Consider the following 13,506-nt stretch of genomic DNA (forward strand, 5'->3'; position numbering starts at 1 on the left):
ACAAGCTGCAGATTATAAAACTTAATCTTGGGGTTTCCAAATTGTTCCCTCTTTGTTATGGTGTGTGTGTGTTGTGGTTTTGTTTTGTTTTTTCTGGGCAAAATGTTGTGCAACTTCATGTTGGGTACTCAAAGTACCCAAAGGAGCAGTTGCAAAGCTTCAGGGAAGACGTTATTTTGGCCAACCATGCTCACGTTTCACTGTTGTGGCCTTCAGCACAAAATCAGACGTGCACAGCTATGTTGCTGTGGTGACCCCTTGTGAAAACGGAGGCTGCCAAAAGTAGTTTACTTTCATTTAAACTTATCACAAGTGGTTTGATCAATGATAATTTTGTAATAATGCTTCTTGGTAATACATGTTATGCTATTGGAAATCCTTTGTCAAATATATCTCGACCATGGCTCGTCTCAACACGTCACTACCTTTTTCTCTAAACAGCTCAATCAGAGCTGTCCCTCTGGTATACTCAGCAAGTGGTGATTATTCTAAACCTATAATAATGAAAGAAAATATCAAATAAACCTTGTTGATGTTGCAATGTTCATCTTCTGTGGAACAGCAGCGCCATCTTGAGGCTATTGTCAGAAATACAGAAACTTACATTTTACAGTGCATGCATGTCCTGGTTTGTGCTCTAAAATAAAAACTAGGAGATATTCAAATTATCTATGTTTAAATAATTCTAATATTTAAACATTTAAGTTTAAAATCGGCAAACTGTTTTTATACGTAAAGGATACGTTCTGCTATAGCAAAACGGCCGAAATACAATTATAGCCAAATAAAAGTGACTGTGACAGAAATAGATAAATAAATGATAAATCACTGTAAGCAGATAAACTCAATTATGTAGAAAAAGTCAAAGGATCTCAATAAGAAAAAAAAAAAAAGATGGATATCTGCCACACTAACCTCGATACATAACATGTTTGACAATACACGCACACACATACCCTAGTTGTGTGTGTCGGCTTTGCCCTGCAGGTGAACTTTACCGCCCGCTCACTAACAGCCGCAGCAGGTACATGTGATGTTTCACCACTCCCGTGTTTAGTGATCGTGGTCTGACTGAAGACACACCCGGTTTATTTGGAACTCACACTCAGACGTGTTAGCGTTACATTTTATTTCGCACAACTCACGAAGTTGGCTAGCTAACACTAACGTCGTTGAGCTAGCCCTGTCAGGCGGCGTTAACGTGTTAAAGGTAACGCTGGGTTAAAGGAAATGTTTTCAGACTATCGCAGTAAATATAAAATATGGACTTTCTTCAGCTAACAGCGGTGGCTGTCACCTCCAGCGATCCCTGAAACACTGCAACATCAGGTAAGAGGAGCTAGCATGCTACGTTACCAGGCTAGCTAGTCGCTAGATGTGTTTGAGTGACTTTTTCTGAATATCTGAAACTAATCTGCCTGTTGGAGCTCACATCTTTGGTCGCTTTAAGGCAGTTATATGACTTAAGAACAGCTGGCTTGTGAATGTTGGCCGATGTCCTAACTTCACCTTACCACACTGGTGACAGCTAGCTAGCCAGCTAAATTAGCCGCTACACCGGCAACCTCAATGTTTTGAAATGTGACTCATGGCTGCCATCTGATTTCTCCAGTTTGAATCCACTGTGGCCTAACCTAACCGGTTTCAAAACGGCGGCGGCAGCACAGGAGAAACTGGACCCGTCCGGCTCAGCATCCAGCTCAAAGATGGAGTTGGCAGCGGTGAGTGCTGCCATGTTTGTCATTGACAGCATGCAGACAAATGGTCAATTACCTGATGCGACACGTTTACCTCGTATAACAGTTGGGATTTTTAGCGCAGGGAAACATGAGTGATGTCTGTCGCTTACTTATAGAAATGCCATTTCAATTGTAGCTCTCAGTATTTCTAGGGAAATGCACACCTTGTATGACAGTATAGACCCACAGGCGACTTCATTAGGTACAGGCTTGTACACTGTAATCCTAAAGTGATGAATTGTTTTAGCAACAATACTCAGATAGGCAGTAACATTTAAACAATGCTCTATTATGTTGGTACTATGAGGCCCAAAGTCGTCACACACACAAAATATAACACACATTACACCAAAAAGAGCATGCTATCATGTGGTTTACACCAATTTTTAACCCTACTGTCCAAATCTGACAGCAGAAATTGAGACTCATCCAACCAGACTCATCTGCTTGCTCATAGGGTCTCGACTTGATTGTTGGGGTTTTGTCTATTTTCTCAGTATTATTGTAGGGTCTTTACCTTACAATGTAAAGCACCTTAAAACTCTTAGAATAAGATTGAATTGAATTTCTTCAATCGTTTATTGTCCAGTATTGGTGCAAATTGCCGCCCATGTGAATTATAGCCTCATTTTCCTATTTCCTTATCTATGGACTGGCTACATTGTGATCTGCTGCTGCTCTAGCCCATCTGCGTCAAGGTTTGACCTGTTGTTTGGTCAGAGATGCTCTTCTGCATACTTGCGTTGTAACGAGTAGTTATCTGAGTTACTGTTGCTTTAGTTAAAGCTTAAAGCAGTGTATTCATCCTTCTCTGACCTCTGACACCAGGAAGGCATTTTTGCTGTCACACACTGAATTTGTTTTCCTTTGTTTTGGACCGTTCTCTATAAACCCTGGAGATGACTGTGTAGGAAAAATCCCAGATCATCAGCATTTTCTGAAATCCTCAGACCAGCCTGTTTGGCACCAACAGCAGTGTCATGTTGAAAGTCACTTACATTAAATTTCTTCCCTATCCTGATGCTCTGTTTGAACTTCAGCAGGTCGTCTTGGCCATGTTTACATTAATTAGATATTTGCATTAACGAGTAGTTGAACAGCTATTCTTAATAAAGTGACTGAGTGTATAGCTTCATATTTTCTCCTGTTAAAACTAAAACTAGCATCCTTATTTTTGACCTAAATGTAAAGTCCACGTGAACTGCTCCATGACTCATGCTATTTGAAAAAAATGCATTTTAGCACTGAGCTATACAGAGGGGCGAGTGCCAAATACAGACGCGCGAGTGTGTGTGTTTGAAAGATAAAGATAGAAGCCCGTAGAAAAACGTGGGCTAGATTAAGCTTCTGCTTTGGCTGCTGAAATGGGGGAGGGAGGACGGGAAGCAGGAGAAAAGCCATTGTAGGTTGGCGAGAGCGAGTGAGCGAGGGAAGGTTTGTAAGAGATGGAGGTTTATTTTATAATATGTTATTTGTAAGAGCAGCATCACAGATAGAGGGAGGTGAAAGTGGGCAAAATGCAGGAAAAACAGGATTCTCAGAGCCGAGCCCCGGGCATCCCGGGGAAGGTAGGACAGCATCTTTGTGCTTAACGTGTGATTTAAAGTGTCTCGTGTGTGTTTGTGTGTGTGTGTGTGTGTGTGTAAAGGCAATGTATAGAAGGCTGATTATGATTATTTGTGGTTTGTTATTGTTGTTGGAATATTTATTTATTTTTGCCAATTGATATAATTTCTGTTTAACAGTTTACCTTCAGGTGTAGCTAAATTTAGCCCCTGTCTGCGTGTCACATTCTGCCTGCCTTTTTGTCTACAAGGCATGTACCCACTGATAATGTTCAGTCTCACTTTAATTCTATGCAACAGACAGTGTGTGTGTGTGTCTGTGAGTGAGTGAGTGAGTGAACTGTCTCTACACATCTCCATCATCTCCACTGTGTAGGAACCTGGCCTCTGCTCTGTGCTACAGGGTGTTTTATTGCAGTGGAAATGTCACACAAACATATTTAGATTTTAATCCCAAGTCCAATTCATGTATATTTATGATATGATATTTTCTTTGCTTTGTCAAGCTGTTTTTATGCATAGTTGTTTGAGAATGAATATATACAGATTTCTCTGCCATTCAGCAAGAGGTGACCAGTGGCGAAGAAGATGCTGAACGGCATATTTTTCTCGTTATCCTCTTTACGCTGTGACTAATCCTTTACATTTCTTTCTGCTTTATCTCCCTTCTTGTCTGTTTTCTGTCTCTGTCCTCTTTTCTGGTCCGCCATTTCTTTCTCATGTCACTTCCTCGCTTGTCCTCTCGTTGGTTTTCTCCCATCCTTCCTTTTCCTCGTCTCTCTGTCGGTCTCCATCGTCCTTCTTTATGTCTGTCGTTGTCCTCAGGCTCACCCAGCTCTCAAAGCCTTTATGTGTGGCTCCCTCAGTGGCACCTGCTCTACACTCCTCTTCCAGCCTTTGGATCTGGTGAAGACACGACTGCAGACCCTGCAGAACAATGCCAAGCCCGGGTGTGTGTGCACACACATTCACACAGATACACAGTGAGAACATTTCACCTGCATGTACATCAGACACGTGTACATCACCATGCCTCTGATTTTATACTTTTTTCTCTCCCCCTCTCTTTTTCTGACTTTAACCCACTCACATACACATAAAAAGCATAAGAGGACAAAATCTTCTGGCAGTGCCAGCCTCAATCTCTTGGTATGACCCATATGGGGCAATTAGTCACACCAGCAGGATGTAATTATGCTGTCAGGCTGCTGGGTTGCAATTACAGCCACTGAGAACAGCAAATGTAAACATTTAAAAGTGGAGTTTTATTTATTTCACATGTGGAGGCCTTTCTTTAGCACAGAGCTCCAGAAGGATCATTTCTGTGGTAATTGATTTCACAGTAGTGATTCACCACAGCTGTAACCATTTATTGTCAGCATGTCTTTGAGTGTTTACAGTACTGTGCAAAAGTCTTGGGCCACCCCTCATTTATTTATGTTTTGCTTTGAAAATTGAAAACTAGTGGAGCAGTGTATGGAAATAGTTTGACTTTCAAGTCATTAGAACTGTACAATATTTGGTGTAGCTGCTTTAATCCGTCAAGACAGTCTGAACTCTGCTGGGCAAATTTTCTTGTCATTTCTTTCAGTAGTCTTCAGGGATAGTTCTCCAGGCTTCAAGGACGTTCAAGGCTCTCCTTTGGATGTTGGCTGCCCTTTGTTCTGTTCTCTGTTAAGGTTGAGGTCACTGCTGAGGTCTGGGCTCTGGGGAGGCCAATCCATTTTCCTAAGAACACATCACGCTGAACATGTTGAATTTTCAGCTAATAGCTCTTTGGCAATCACCTTCTTGGTGCAAAAATAGTGTTTCATGCCTGTCAAACTGTGGTCTCTAGATTTAAGTAAAGAAAATGGGAACAAATGATGTGTTTTTATGACAGGCTGCTCTTAAAAAAGTCCCTAAAGATCCATCCATCCACTTAGCTTATCCTTATCTGGTATGGGCCGGAGCCTATACCAGTTAGAGGCAAGAGGCAGGGTACACCCAGGAAAAGTCGCCAATCTGCTAACACAGAGAGACAGACAACCATTTGCACTCACGTTCATGCTTGGGGGCAATTTAGAATCACCAATGAATCTAGCCCCACTAACTACAGTTCTTAGGACTGTGGGAGGAAGAGGACCCATGCAAACTCCACACAGAAAGATGGAGTCGAACTCATGACCTACTTGCTGTGAGACAACAGTGCTAACCGCCGTGCCTAAAGATACAATTTAGAATTAAATTTTTGTTAAGTTGTTTGTTTGTAGACACAACACTGGTTCATCCTTTGAGTTACGTGTCTTATTTTATGCTCTAATGACTCAGGTCAGTGTTAAGTGGCTTAACAAACCAAAAAATAAATAAGTTCCTGAAAGTGGTCGGGTACAAGGACTGGACTGAAAATTGGTGGAAAAGCAGCCAATTTCCAAATAAAAAAACTTTGGAAGACCTTCAGAAAGCCTGGCTCCTTGGAAGCAAAATATAAATTAGAGGAGGCTTAAGTTTTTTTGCACAGTAGAGTGTAATGTTTTTTTTGTTTTGTTTTATTTGTTTGCACAATTTAATTTGTTTGTATTGATTTCAAAATTTTGTCTTGCAGCGCACCCAAGGTGGGAATGTTTAGCGTTTTCATCAATGTTATTAGGACAGAGAAGTTCTTCAGTCTGTGGAAAGGTGTTTCACCGGTGAGCAACTGAATGCACCGTTTTCATTATTTACAACAAATCCTGTTTGTTGCATGTTTGTACGCAGATGGCTGCCCTTCCCCTGAGCCTGGTTCTACCAGAGGTTTCTTCCTTTTAAAAGGGAGTTTTTCCTTCCCACTGTCACCAAGTGGTTGCTCATAAGGAGTCGTCTGATTCTTGGGGTTTTCTTTTGATTATTGTACGGTCTTTACCTTAGAATAAATAGAACTTTTGGGCGACTGTTGTTGTATTTTGACGCTATATAAATAAACTGAATTGAAATTTTATTCTCCCACCAACACTCAAACTCATAGCGCATGCTCCCCTCTAAGAAACCCATGTAAATTATGCCTTTGTTTTTAACCAAGACAACAAAAACTGTTCTCCCTCTGCAGTCATTTGTGCGCTGCATCCCTGGGGTGGGTATCTACTTCAGCACCTTCTACTCCCTGAAGCAGCACTTCTTCCTGGACCGAGCTCCCAACGCTGGCGAGGCAGTTCTGCTCGGAGCGGGTGCCAGAGCTGTGGCCGGAGTCTGCATGTTACCATTCACAGTCATCAAGACGCGCTTCGAGGTATCTACCAGCTAACAGACTCTGACGCCAGATGGTCAGAGATGAAATATCTACTAATCTTCTCACATCTGTTTTTAAAATAAAGTTGTGGAACTGCTTTTAGTCAGAGGTTTTTGCTCTATTTTATTATGACCCTCTTTTCTGTGGAGACACGTAGTGTGGATACAAAGGCAGTCATTTACATCTATTGTCACTCAATCAACCGCATGATTAAAGACATTTCATTTCAATTTTTCTGTGTTTTTCAGAGTGGCTTTTACAGTTATGTGAGTGTGCCCGGTGCTCTGAGGAGTATGTATGAGACGGAGGGAATCAGGGCTCTGTTTTCTGGGCTGACTGCCACGCTGCTCCGCGACGCTCCTTTCTCCGGCATCTACGTCATGTTTTACAGCCAGGCCAAGAGAGCGCTGCCTCAAGGTGAGAGTCACACTCAGTCAGCAGATCAAAATGGAGGTTAAGAAAAATGTGAAGAGTTATGTTTTGCCAGGAACATAATGCAGAAATTTGCATTAGTGTTTTAACGCTCGTGCAGAAAATCAATCGGGTGGATTTAGTGCTTGTACAGTTCGTTCTGTGAGCAAAATCAGTAAAGCTGCGCACAGACTGATAATGAATGACTGAAGAAGTAAATTGGGTGGCTAAAAATTCTGCAAGCAGCTGTATGCTGCACAATCACAATCACATTTATTCACGTCCACCACAGAAGGTAGCCCAGCTTATATGAACCATTAGAGAAAGTCCTTTATTTTCTTTGACAAGTCCCTCCATCGTGTAGCAGTTTCTGCATTCACATAACACACGAAAGATCCTGGATTCAGTCTTGGGAGCAGACACAAATCCCTTTGTGGTTGTGTCAGAAAGACCAGCCAGGGTAAAAATCTACCCAGTCAAGATATGCGGAGATGCCCGCTGTGACGGCCCCTTGTGAATAAGAGAACTTTTATTTAATTATGAGCAAAAATCCTGAACTTGATGCATTCCCATTTTCACAATTTCTTTCCATTTCACACCTTTTTTGTGCTAAAAGCACTTGATGTAAAACATATGAAGCAACATGTTGTGGAAAACCCTCACTGTGAGCACTGATGTCTTGGTAGCGCTTCATAATACGACTCTGATGTAGTTTCCCAACTTTTACCGTGTAAACAAATTAAATGGTTTATGGCAAATGCTTAAAATGTAGGTAGAGAGAAAAAAACTGAGTAACAATAATTATACTGTGAGTATATTGTAAGAAAGAAGGTTGTTTTCCTTTTGTAAATTCTAATTATCTAGTAATATTAGAGGTTCATGTTTTATTATTGTGTAACCTTACTTCTGTCTCTTGTTGTAGGTGCACAGTATCATTGAGGGGATGTGAGGGCTTTTAATTGCAATGTGCAAAAGGGGTTCTTACATGGTAATTGCAAGTTACTATTAGGAGTGAAGGCTTTAATATAGAATATCCTGTTTCCCCTTCTTACTCTGTAATTAAACAGTATTATTAAGATGATGGCAGGCCTGTGTTACAGAGCATCCCATTTCTCCTAATAGTAACTTGTAATTACTGTCTAAAAATGGGTTCTTGCCTTGTAATTGCAAGCTACTGTTAGGGGTGTGGCCAAGTGAATTGGTGATGTACATTAGGGCTGCCGCTATCAAACATTTAATTAATTGAGTATCGATTAATAGAGTAATGGGATAAGGCAGCCGTTCTCAAAATACCCTTTCACACTTTAAATACTGATAAATACTTTTGTCTTATTAATGAGCCATAATAAATATTCAAAAGAGAAAAGCACAGGTCTTTAACAATCCACTGCTTCATGGTGTAACATTTTTAGAAACTGCAATATTTTTAGTATTTTACCCAAAAACAACATCTGTCAAAAACCCTCTCACTGTATTTACATGCCAATAAAAATGTGGGTGAAATGCTCGCTACAGAGTTTTAAACATTAAAACATCACAGCAAGAAATTTGTGTCGAATATGCTTTATAATCGAGTTACTCAATGAATCATCGCAGCTCTTTGTGAAACTGTGATGTTTAATGTTTTCCACGTATTTTTCTCTTTCTGTGGTTTGACTGATTGTTTTTATTTAAATCATCTGACATCCTCGGGTTCTCTTCTCTCAGAGGTGACCTCGGCGCCCTACGCCCCGCTGGTGAACTTCAGCTGTGGGGTGATTGCGGGTGTCATGGCATCAGTAGTAACGCAGCCTGCAGATGTAGTGAAGACTCACATTCAAGTCAGACCCTCCCACTGTAGCACAGCAGGTGCAGTTCGCCGCATCTACATGGTGTGTACTCACGTTCTTGTTGTGTTTTTCAGTAAGAAGCAACACTTTCACTATTATATAACATCTAACTGAGGATTGCTGCTCTGGCCTTTCCTTCAGGAGCACGGCATGGCTGGGTTTTTTCGTGGAGCTGTGCCCAGGTCTCTTCGACGCACTCTCATGGCTGCCATGGCTTGGACTGTGTATGAACAGCTGATGGCTCGAATGGGCCTCAAATCCTGAAGAGCAAAAGTTTTTAGCTGCAAGAGAAGGGAAAGAGCTATAAGAGGATACTTCTGTATTATTATTATTATTGTTATTATTATTATTATTATTATCATCTAAGAAGTAAATGGAGCTGAGGAGCTTACAGGGTCAGTGAGCCAGCAGTAACAAGATAATAAGCAAAGGAAGTAGGTGGATAAATGCCTGAAACACATGAGTAAGAGTGCTCTGTTTGTGTGTTTGCTGTGTGTGTGAAACTGTTTGGGACTGTGATGTTACACCTGAAGCACTCTTATGTCCGTCTCGGACTGTAGTGACACTCCCTGCTGTGAAGTGAACTCGTCCCTCCTAATATTTATGTTCCTGAGGTATGGCTACTAGCGATCAGAAAACGGGGCCAGTGGCTCTTCTGGCTAACAGAGTTGCCTTTGACGATGTTTTAAAATACCGTAGAAACGAACGAGACACTCAATAAGCTGGTGTCACTTACATCCGATGAAGAAGCAAAGCACTGCAGGTTCTGCCATATTTGTTCTGACAAGATTGAGCAATGTTTCGTACTTGCTGACTGATCTCTTTTTTTTTTAAGAAGCAGAGAAGTTTATTTGTTTCAGGCTCAGACAATCAGTACTCACACAGCTGCATTATGGGAAAATGGAGGCCAATGCTAATAACTGTGTTAAAGCCTTTGTTGCTGTATTGCTTAAAACTTTGCTAGCTACGTTTATATAAAACTATGGTGCGTTTTCGACTCGGCGTAATGATAGCCACATCTGTAGCTAAATCAATGAATAGCAGTGATTTCATCTCACGAGAAAAACCCAACAAAAAAGTCAGGATTTTATGGATTTTTTATTTTTTTTTTTAAATGAATTTTATAAATAAATTGTTTGATTATTTGTAGGATTTTTCATTTTGAGACAACCTGTGGAGCTTCTCAGTAGCACTGTGGTTTTGATTTTCGGTAGTTTTGCTTGTTTTCTGCACACAGGAGTAGCATTATATATATATATATATATATATATATATATATATATATATATATATATATATATATATATATATATATATATAAATTTTAAAAAAGGCAACTTTGACTTTATTTTATGATGAGGGATTTGATTTTTGTAGGAAACACTGAATGTAAACACAGATTTCTGCGTTTAAAAGAAAACTCCACCTTTAAAGGCGCTGCAGGTTGCCCTTCACCCTGCATTTAAATGAGCACTTTCACAAATTTATTTTCTTAGTACACATATATATATTTAGGTTACCAGGCGAAGTTGAAGTCATTTAAGTATTTCAGGTTTTGCTGAAGTCAGGTACCTCCTCTGATCAAACAGTATTTCCAGAATATTAAGCTTCCAAGTGAAGCATTGCTTAATCATTGCGCTGACATGTTTATAAAGAGTCCATACCGGTGATGGAGCTGTGGATCTTGTCTTTGTACAGCCTCATTCTGGAATTGTAAATATGTGACTTAATACAGAGTTGCTGATTTAACAAAAAAAAGGGTCACACTAATGAATTCCTGTAGAGTGTTTGCATAGATGTTATTTATTATTAATATAAACGAAGAGGTGGTATAATAGAGAATAATGTCTTTGTGTCTGTACATAAAATGCAAACTGAAAGACCACTCGGTGCCATCTTAGAACAGCGATGGTTGCCACCAAGAAGTAATTGTGTGTTTTACGTGATAGGAGTTTATAATAATGGCTTCCTGTGAGTCAGCACATAAGCCCAGTTTAATGAAAGTGAGGCGCTGAGCGTCTCTTCAGACCTACAGGCTGTTTAAAGGAAAAAGGTAGTGAAGTAGGAGTTCATTTAAAAGCCTCCATGTTTGCTGTCTTAACTTGAGCTGTGCCATAATTCCCACCACCTCACCTCCATTGTTGTGACTGTCCTGCATTCAGTGTTATGGTAGACACTCTGTCTGTGCGCGTGTTTGCTCAGACAGATGCTGTGCCTGTCTGATTTTTAAGTTGAATAAAAATCTCCTGTTTCTGTTTTTGTTGTTTCCAAAAATGATTTTGACTTTGTGTTATAAATGAAGGGCAGTTTGATGTTTGATCATTTTATTTGCAGTTTTGTATCCAGAACATCTCTCCTAAACCATACCGACTACAATGTGATCCACGTTACTGACAGAACATGCATGTTGCTATTAAACACAGTCACATTCAATAGATATTATCTAGGGCTAGCCTGTGAGAACAATGATGAGGCATCTGCATGTTATCATATACAGTTTCCCACAGAATGTATGGAGGGCATCATTAAATAATTAAATGTGTTATCAATTAAAATTTAAAATGTATTTAATATTTTAAATGAAATGAATTTGTTTATATATTTAATATTCAGTGTTAATTAATGAGACATTTAATTAACTAATGACATTAATTTAATTATTTATTGATGTTTTATTTAATTCATTTTGGCACCCAAAGCCATAACATTATATTTATAACTAATGTATTGTGCAATCTGTTCTCATGCTAAGACCATCAAAGGCAAATTTATTATCTACTACACTCCAAACTTTTATTTTGAATGTTCAGTCAGTCTTCAGTCTGCTAGCCTCCTGCTGAATCCCTTGCTGAAAACGGTCCTCAGCATCAATCAGTTGTCTCAGGTCTCTCCTCCGATATCAGGCGCACTTCAATCCACTGCAGCTGGACTGCATCAGAAGCCTTTTTGTGCTCTGAAGATCCCCTGTGAACTGGATGGCCACTCTAATCAGCACTCACAGCTGGAAGCTCTGGGCTGCTCGCTTTTTCTTTTCCCCTCCCCTCACTCCTCCTAACTAGTCATGGCAGATGACCTCTCCTGCCTGAGCCTGTTCGGCTGGAGGTTTCTTCCTGCTAAGAGGGAGTTTTTTCTGTCTAACGCCACAAAGTACTTGCTCATAGGGGGTCGCTTGATTGTTGGGGCTTTCCACTATAGGTTGTTAAAATTGTTGCCATGTAAATAAGCCTGGATTAAACTGAAATGCTGCAGAGTAGAATGATGAACGCTGTCACCAGCTGCAGGCCAAGACTGTGGAACTGGAGTACCTCCACAGACTGAGGAACACACTGGATCAGCAGCTGGTTATTGATGAATATGGTTAAGAAAGAACAGATCTTCTCTGGCTCTTTGTGGGAAACATTTATACAGCAGCACAGCATGTAGGAAGCCTTTCTCTTGAACCAGCCTAACATTAAAAGATGACGTTAAGTAATGCCACTTCACTAAAGATTAAAAACCAAAACGGTTGGCAAACCTATGAGAATCCATTTTTAAGTCTTTTACACATGCAAAAGTTTCTAAATGAATTTTTACATCAAAGTTAAATTCTAATAAACATTCTCACACTTTTTCTACATTTGTTTTTAGAAAAATAAAGCTGACAGACATTCGTGTTGTATGTTTGTCATTCTGCGCTACATAGGATGAAAGAAAAACCGGATGACTCTAAATCTCAGCACAAAAACTAGAGAAACAAAAACTGAGAAAGAAACCTTTGCTTTAACAGCTCAAATGCAATTGGGATTTACACGCAAATGAAACTGAGTTTCTCTTTGCAGTCCAGATTCTCCCACACTCCGTTTTTGTTTATAGCTCCACAGTAATTTCGACCTGGACACTGGTGCTCCCGATCCCCTACTGACCAGGCCTCGTATATCAGAGGGCTGCCGTCCACCCACAGCCAGCGATCAGCCAGGAAGCACAGCCCGATCCACACCCGATCGGTGACGGTGCCCTGCTGGATCTCTTTCAGGGTCAAAAGGTTCTCGGTCTCAGAGGTCAGACTTGTGAGCGTAGTGTGTGTCTCTTTACAGTACTCCAATGCTTCCTCCCAAGCCATCTTCTCCTCTATCACTGTTGTGCTGAAGCAGAAAAAGGGCAGTTCTCTCGATGGTGAGGAAGCAAACCATCCCGTCCACATGGTACAGCCGTCCCAGCACACATGAACAAAAAGATCATAATATGTAGATGGTTGGGACTCATCCCAAACTATGCTGGTTTCATATCCTCCTCCTGACCATTTCCAGTATGTGCCTGTTTTGTAGAGACCGATCCAGAACTCACCAGAAACTTTTCCCAGGGTTGCTTTTCTCAGTTGCTTCCTTTCCCAACTTGTACTTAGAGGGGAAAGATCAGCGTAATTGGTTTGGCAGTACTGTTGAGCAGCATTCCAGTTCATACTGTTTTGCACGTACACATGTTTACCAAATTTCTGCCCTGTCAGGTACGGCGAGGCGTTTACAATAAAGAGCATTTTCCAAAGTAGGGTCTTCATGCTGGTTCAGCCGACTGGTGTGATGAGCCTTAGCCTGTGCTTCCTCCTCAGTTATTGCTTGAAATAAATCGAGGAACACCTCCTGCTGACTCCCTCATTCTTCTGTCACTGCATCTCATGCATATGACATCATGTAAATACAATTTGATTACCACACCCTGGATTTTTACTCCGCCCATCATCT

At 40.6% G+C, this 13,506-nt stretch overlaps 2 protein-coding genes across 3 annotated transcripts; one reads left to right on the top strand and one right to left on the bottom strand.

Moving 5' to 3' along the window:
* Positions 1–940: 940 nt before the first annotated feature.
* Positions 941–10,066, top strand: slc25a38b (solute carrier family 25 member 38b). 2 transcript variants are annotated; one of them, XM_085277291.1, is made up of 8 exons: positions 941–1,329; positions 1,613–1,721; positions 4,130–4,254; positions 5,889–5,973; positions 6,369–6,548; positions 6,797–6,965; positions 8,667–8,830; positions 8,930–10,066. In XM_085277291.1, exons 2-8 carry the CDS (start codon positions 1,707–1,709, stop codon positions 9,050–9,052), a joined length of 861 nt encoding a protein of 286 aa, XP_085133417.1. In that variant the 5' UTR covers positions 941–1,329; positions 1,613–1,706; the 3' UTR covers positions 9,053–10,066. The 2 variants fall into 2 exon arrangements, with proteins under 2 accessions (XP_085133417.1, XP_085133416.1); XM_085277290.1 differs by lacking the exons at positions 941–1,329; positions 1,613–1,721 and adding an exon at positions 2,465–3,307.
* Positions 10,067–12,572: 2,506 nt separating this feature from the next.
* On the bottom strand, positions 12,573–12,968 carry LOC146572855 (rheacalcin-1-like). The gene has a single exon (XM_085278509.1). It carries the CDS (start codon positions 12,966–12,968, stop codon positions 12,573–12,575), a length of 396 nt encoding a protein of 131 aa, XP_085134635.1.
* Positions 12,969–13,506: the final 538 nt, after the last annotated feature.

Source organism: Mchenga conophoros, linkage group LG6 (assembly GCF_057382185.1).
Source record: "Mchenga conophoros isolate Kocher_MC1m ecotype Shallow Benthic linkage group LG6, M_conophoros_male_GT1.1, whole genome shotgun sequence".
Taxonomy (NCBI): domain Eukaryota; kingdom Metazoa; phylum Chordata; class Actinopteri; order Cichliformes; family Cichlidae; genus Mchenga; species Mchenga conophoros.